The sequence below is a fragment of the Lactuca sativa genome, chromosome 4 (assembly GCF_002870075.4).
Source record: "Lactuca sativa cultivar Salinas chromosome 4, Lsat_Salinas_v11, whole genome shotgun sequence".
NCBI classification, from domain to species: Eukaryota; Viridiplantae; Streptophyta; class Magnoliopsida; order Asterales; family Asteraceae; genus Lactuca; species Lactuca sativa.
In genome coordinates, this window is record NC_056626.2 from 406,903,159 (window position 1) to 406,909,932 (window position 6,774).

Below are 6,774 nucleotides of genomic sequence, written 5' to 3' on the forward strand. Positions count from 1 at the left end.
AAACCACACATAAATGCCTACTATAAGGACCAAAAACAATAGAAAGATCCAATTTTGGACCAGTGGCGCACCAACATTTCGTTTTGAACCAAAAACAAATAAATTTGCCAACTACATGGACCATTTTTGCAATTTTGTCTGAAAGGAATAAAAAATGTCCTATTTTTATAAGAGGGTATCATAAAGGCCTTATTTTTGTTAAAAACTCCAAAGATTGCACCGTAGTTGCCACCACAGGTCTTTAAGTTCTGATTCTAACGAAGAAACCATACATTAAATGTTTTTTTTAAGTAGCATAGCAACCACAATCCTATTGCTTCTTGTCCAAATTTAGCATAAATTTGCTAACACCTCCTATGAGCAAAGAATATATCCGACTCTACAACTCAACACTTATTTCGTTGGTTTTGTTCAAACAACTATTTTATATGATTGTGCTTAGATGATAGCTCAACCATCTAACGAGAATGTATGTATATGACATATACATGCATCTCCACTTAAATTGTTCATTTATTTGACGGATGCTAAATAAATGAGCAATTTAAATGGACATGTATGCCCATATTATACATAATCATTAGAAGTTGATTGTAAGGGAAAGAAACCAAAAACATAAGAGAATCAATATTAGAGAATTACATTCTTTATCGGTTAGTAGGTGGATAGCAAGGGAGAGAAACAAAAAACATAAGAGAATCAATATTAGAGAGAATTACATTCTTTTCTTTAATACAAAATTCGAATATCAAGAGTTGATAACATAATTAAGCTCGGTCTTCTTTCTTTTTCAATTTTTTTTCTTAATTAATGACCTACTAACAACATTAATATAATGAACAAAAAGATATACCACATTTACCACTAAGTGTTTCCTAAAAGGAAAAATGTATCCTCTTGTTGACTGAGGTAATCCCATAACAACGATGGATCTACACCATCAACCCATTGTTGTAAAGAATAATCTCCTTCTACGAAAGGGGATTCTCCAATATAAAGATCAGGGTTCATTGAATCCTCATAAGAATACGAATGAGAATAGCTAAATGATTTTGACGTTGATTCTTCCTGATTCATATTTGTTCGTAAATCCATGTCGAAGTTCTTGCAAACCATGTCATGATGGTTCTGGGAGTTTATGTCATTGTCGAGTCTATGTTCATCTATCTTCTTATGACCGACTTGTGTATTTCCATTATTCGATGTGACATCATAGATGGTGTTACATTGCTCATTCTTGGGTCCCATATCTTGTTTTTTCTCTTCATCAATTTGTTTGTGGGTGTTCGGGTCTACTCCAAGAAGCTTTAACTTTTTCTTGATTCGAGTATTCCAGTGATTCTTGATTTCATTATCTGTACGCCCTGGAAAATGCGAGGCAATCTTTGACCACCTAAAATATGGCCATGTATATTCATTAATCGATCGATATTTGATTATAATATGTAAACATGCATGCATATATACACATATACAATGCATTAATACATACATATGCATGTATTCACATAACTTGATTGTATTATAGAAACAAAAATAAAAATGTAAATACCTATTTCCAAGACGAGCATGAAGTTCAATAATCTGATCCTCTTCCGCTTCTGATAGTGTCCCTCTTTTGAGATCAGGCCTTAGATAATTAATCCATCTCAACCTACAACTCTTCCCACATCTTAGCAAACCTTCACGGAAATGGAAAATTCGAAATATTATTTAGAATCCAATTTCCATACAACAAATGGCATCATTCTTGTAAAATACAATGTTTATCCTTCGACTTTTCTACTAAATCAGTGGTCTTTTTGCAACGAAGAACAAAGTATATATTAATTAACAAGGAAACCGAGAAAAAACCTGCAAGCTTAGGAACCATTCGCCAACATTGGATGCCATTGTTGATGATAAAATTCATAAGTCTTCGATCTTCTTCCATAGTCCATGGACCTCTCTTCAACCCCGCTCGATCACAACATGGCTGTCTCCCCATATGTTCCCGTAAATCAAATTCCCAGAAACCTTCTTAGTCTTGTTAATTTCTGTTCTTTCTCCTGTTCTTCCCGAACCCACAAAAACCAAGCAAACCCTCTTAAAAACCAAGCAAAGATTCCTACGACAGATAATTTTCGAATATTAAAAACGTATTTGAAAGCAAGTTGATGATGATGAATATGTGTGTACGATACCTTAACGAAAACCCTACAAATAAATGGTCACCCACTCTTTACTTGTTTAATCATTGAGACGTGGGTTCTATGTGTTGACAAATCAAAACACCCATTTTTCATCCAAAATATAAAGTCTCCCTTTAAATAATCTTCATATTTCGATTGGAAATCATGGGGATTTAATTTAATAAAAAGATTAGGGTTGATGGGGATTCTCTTGGCCCCTTCAAGAGCTGGCCAGTTTTGTCTTCGTAGAGGAACTTTTCATACAGTTAAAGATGCCATTTTGCCACTACTATATTTGTGTTTTAATTAATTATTAGGCTTTTGTGTCGATTATCATGTTGTTTCTTTCGGCTTTGTTGATAGAACTTGCACACGAATGGACTGTTTAGACGTTTTTGAGTCAAATATGTCGTAATTTGGAGCCGAAAAATGGTTTTTAAGTGGTGAAAACCGGTTGATTTTTGGTTTATTGTACGTTTTGACTGATGTGATGTGATGTATTAGTTATTAATGTATATAAAACTGAAGTAAACAATATTGAACAGGAAGTGGACGGGCATGAAAGCGAACCCTGGATAAATAAATTCGTGTGTTTTTTAATTGAATAGACAAGTAGTTTCATGGGAAAAACCATAACGAATATGTTGGAAAAAGACTTGTCATAATATGGGGTTTGACATGTAGTGGGTTTATATAACTCAACGTGTTAATCTTAAAAACTATATGGTCGGACTTATTGGATAAATAGAATGCAGAGGCTATTATCAAAATATGTTGGAAAAAGACTTGTTAATCTTAAAACGGGCTTGGGTTTAGCTGAATTTACTAGGACGGGTTGAAATTGGTCCGCTGACATTTTTATCCATGTTATAATTTCGTGAATAAATAGAATGCAGAGGCTATTATCAAAATAATGATCCTATAAAACTAAATTATTACAAAAATAAACCTAGTTATAGCCTTTGGTTGTGTTCAATATCATTAAAAAATTATACGTGTTCAATATGATTAAAAAATTATACGTTCAAATAATATATTGAAAAAGGTTGTCAGCATTAAATATGAATTGTCATAGCCATGAAATATAATTCTTCAAAATGTAATGTAAAAACAAACCTCATGGATCAATACCAAAATTATAGTATCATATAACTGAAAATGATATTATGTCGGCAACCATGATATCGATAGGCATGAAAATCACATAAGTAATAGAAATAGAAAAATGAAGTTTCAAAAGTGTTTTTTTATTTTTATTTTGCAATGCTTGATTAATAAATTGTTTATATATATATATATATATATATATATATATATATATATATATATATATATATATATATATATATATATATATATATATATATATATATATATATATATATATATATATATATATGTGTGTGTGTGTGTGTGTGTGTGAGCGTTCAATCGAAAACATTTCTTATTGCGAGAGTATTTGAGAACAAAAATTCTTTTTTAATTTGCAAGGTAACACTTTTGTAATTAAATAAAAAACTAGACATGAATAAATATATTTTTATAAATAAAAAATAATTAAAAACAATTTAAAAATCCACTAACTAACATCACTCACCATCTAACTAACACCACCAACCAACGCCTTCTACCATCCACCACCACCAACCACCCATCACCACCATCTACGACACACCACCCACCAGCCGCAACCAACCACCTATCACCACCAACCACTAAACACCACCACCCACCACTCACCACCATCCACCACTCACCACCATATACCCACCACCCACCATCCACTACCACCTATCACTCACCACCACCCACCACCTAACACCAACCACTAGCCACCAACAACCCATCACCACCAACCACTAAACACTACCATCGCCACTCACCACTATCCACCACTACCCACCACTCACCACCACTCACCACTACCCACCACCATATATACACCACCACCCACCATCCACCACCACCACCTATCAGTCAACATCACCTGCCCACCCACCACCAACCGCCCACCATTACTACCAACCACCCATCATTACAACCTACAACCCAATACCACCACCCATCTATACCGCCAACCATCACCCACCACCACAGACGTCCATCGCCCCACCCATCACCCAACAAAACCACCACCCCATCACCCACAAAAACCACCACCCACCACCACCACCATCATACACAACCACTCACCACCACCACCCATCACCACCACTCGCCACCGCCACCCCACCCCACCCACCACCAACCACCTCCCATCATTGCCACCTACCTCCATCACCAATTACTACCACCCCACCAACATCCACCACCATAACCACCACCCGCCTCTAACATCCTGTTTCGGATCGTTTGTGAATTGAGGTTCGTGGGCTGAAACCTGGGCATGAGGAAGCCTTGAGACTGCAACGAGTTACTAGAAGCGTTGGGCTTCTCGCCATTTTTCCGTGGATGTGGGGATTATTGGAAATGGGCTTATAGTGAGGAACTATGATAGTTCGAAGCATTGGCAGGTTTGTTCCCTTATTTGAGAAAAGGTGGCAGCTGAGTATGCGGGGTGTACGTGTGTGTACGCTTAGCGTACTCATGTGCTTAATTTGGACGCGGAGCCACCTAGTACGTCAGGTGTACTAGGCTCAAAGAGAAAACCCTAAATGAGGGATGTGGCCCTATTTAAAGAACATGATGGCCTCATTTCTGGCCACCATTTCCAGCCTTCAACCCTCTCAAAACCCTAATATCAGTTTCTCTAGATTGAGTGTCCATTTGTGAGCTTCTAAGTGTTCTTGTGGTATCCTTGAAGTAAAGAAGGAGCATTGAGGAGGATGGAGTTAGAGTCTAAGCCGTGGATCTGATCTTTTATGTGGTTGGAGCATCATTTGAAGGTATAAAGCTCAAAGCTTTCTTATCCTTTTTGATTTGAGCATATTATGTTCCATTTTAGGGTTTTGGTCCCAAAGCTTGGAGCTTTATGAGTTGTTGAACTCCAGAGCTTAATATCTGCCCCATTGAGTGTTATTAATGGAGTAGATTTATAAAAATGAGGTCTTGGTTGTTAAAAATACCCCATGCATGAGATATGAGCACTTTTGGGAGTAAAGAGTGAGAGTTTTTTTATTTGGGACTTCCTCAGCCATGCAAAGGCTTAAAGTCATGAACTTTATGTAGTATGAGCCTTTAGGAGGCCCAGATCTGAGAGTAAAGCTATGGTCTTAACCTATTAAGACCAAGAGAGTGGGAATAGAAAGTCTGGGACGTACGCCCCGTGTAGTCCTAATACGCCCCACGTATTGATACAATGTCCCCGATCAGGATTTATGTGGACGCTTGTGTACGTTGAGCGTACTAAGGGAGGTACGCCCCGCGTAATCTAGTTGTGGGTTTTTTGGGCTAAATCTCATATTTGGCCTTGAGTGTTGGGCCTGGATTTTGGGCTTGTTATACTAGAGATTTTGATCAGAGAAATATTGTCAATGTTTTGGGCCTTGTGTTGGTCTCGCCATTGGGACTTAAGTTTAGGAGTTGGGCCTTGGGAGAGCACATTTAGTATTGGGCCTTGGTGGGCCTAATGAGCTTGAGTAAATTGTGCTGGTAGTGAGCTATCTTTGGACCTAATGAGTGAGGTTTGGTCTTAGATCTTAATTAGGTAATTATGGGTTTTGGTTCAGTGTTAGAGGTCGGTGTGCAGCAGCAACATCTATAGGAGTTGTTCATCATCTGAGTTGAGTCTTCTCACTATACTTACCTTGAGTGGTAATCTATGTGTGACCAGAGGGTCTTATGTGCTTATATTGAGTATTATGATATCCTGCATTATGTCTTTGTGATATTATGTTGTATATTATACTGAGTTTACTGAGTTAGAACCGGAGGGTCCACCCGAGCTGTGGGACCGGAGGGTCCCACTGAGACACATTGATCGAAGGGTCTTATTTGAGCATAGCCATGAGAGGCTAATGAGATATGTGTGGTATTTTGGGGAACTCACTAAGCTTCGTGCTTACCATGTTATGTGTTATGTGTTTCAGGTACTTCTCAGGATCACAGGAAGGCGCCGACTTGATTGTACACACGAGACTGAGTTATATTTTGGGGATCCTGGATTTTGTTATTATAGATATGTGTTTTATAAATTGAGATTTTGGAGATTTTGTTATTTATGTTAATGAGATTAATGTGATTTTTAAATGAAAATTTTACGGTGTTACAAGTTGGTATCAGAGCCTTGGTTTGAGGGATTCGGATGCACCTTCAGGTATGTCTGGACTCAAACTGAGGATTTGAGAAAAGTTTTTAGAAGAAATGATTTTTCTAAAACGAGTAAGAGTTTCTAAGAGAAAAACAAGAAGGAGCAGTGTGTACAATCAGCCAGAGCCCGAACGGTGATATCCCAAAATACCTTAATTGTTTACTTTATGAGATATTTATAAGACGTTTATGAGATATTAGAATTGCATGCTAGAGGATAGGCTGGGTATTTTAGATTCTAGGGCTAGAGTTGCCTGATTTGTGATGCCTTAGCCTAGGAGATGTTGTTATTTGTTATTTTCTCTGTAAATGTGCTGAGTAGGAGTACCTAGCAGGAATCTTTTAGAGAGAGAGA

The 6,774-nt window shown here is 37.3% G+C and overlaps 1 protein-coding gene across 1 annotated transcript; it reads right to left on the bottom strand.

The window, feature by feature from the left end:
* Positions 1-699: 699 nt before the first annotated feature.
* Positions 700-2,162, bottom strand: LOC111883082 (myb-related protein 315). Its single transcript, XM_023879448.3, has 3 exons — positions 1,855-2,162; positions 1,553-1,682; positions 700-1,393 (listed from the first exon to the last, which is right to left on the bottom strand). The coding sequence occupies exons 1-3, from the start codon at positions 1,985-1,987 to the stop codon at positions 865-867; spliced, it is 792 nt and encodes a 263-aa protein (XP_023735216.1). The 5' UTR covers positions 1,988-2,162; the 3' UTR covers positions 700-864.
* Positions 2,163-6,774: the final 4,612 nt, after the last annotated feature.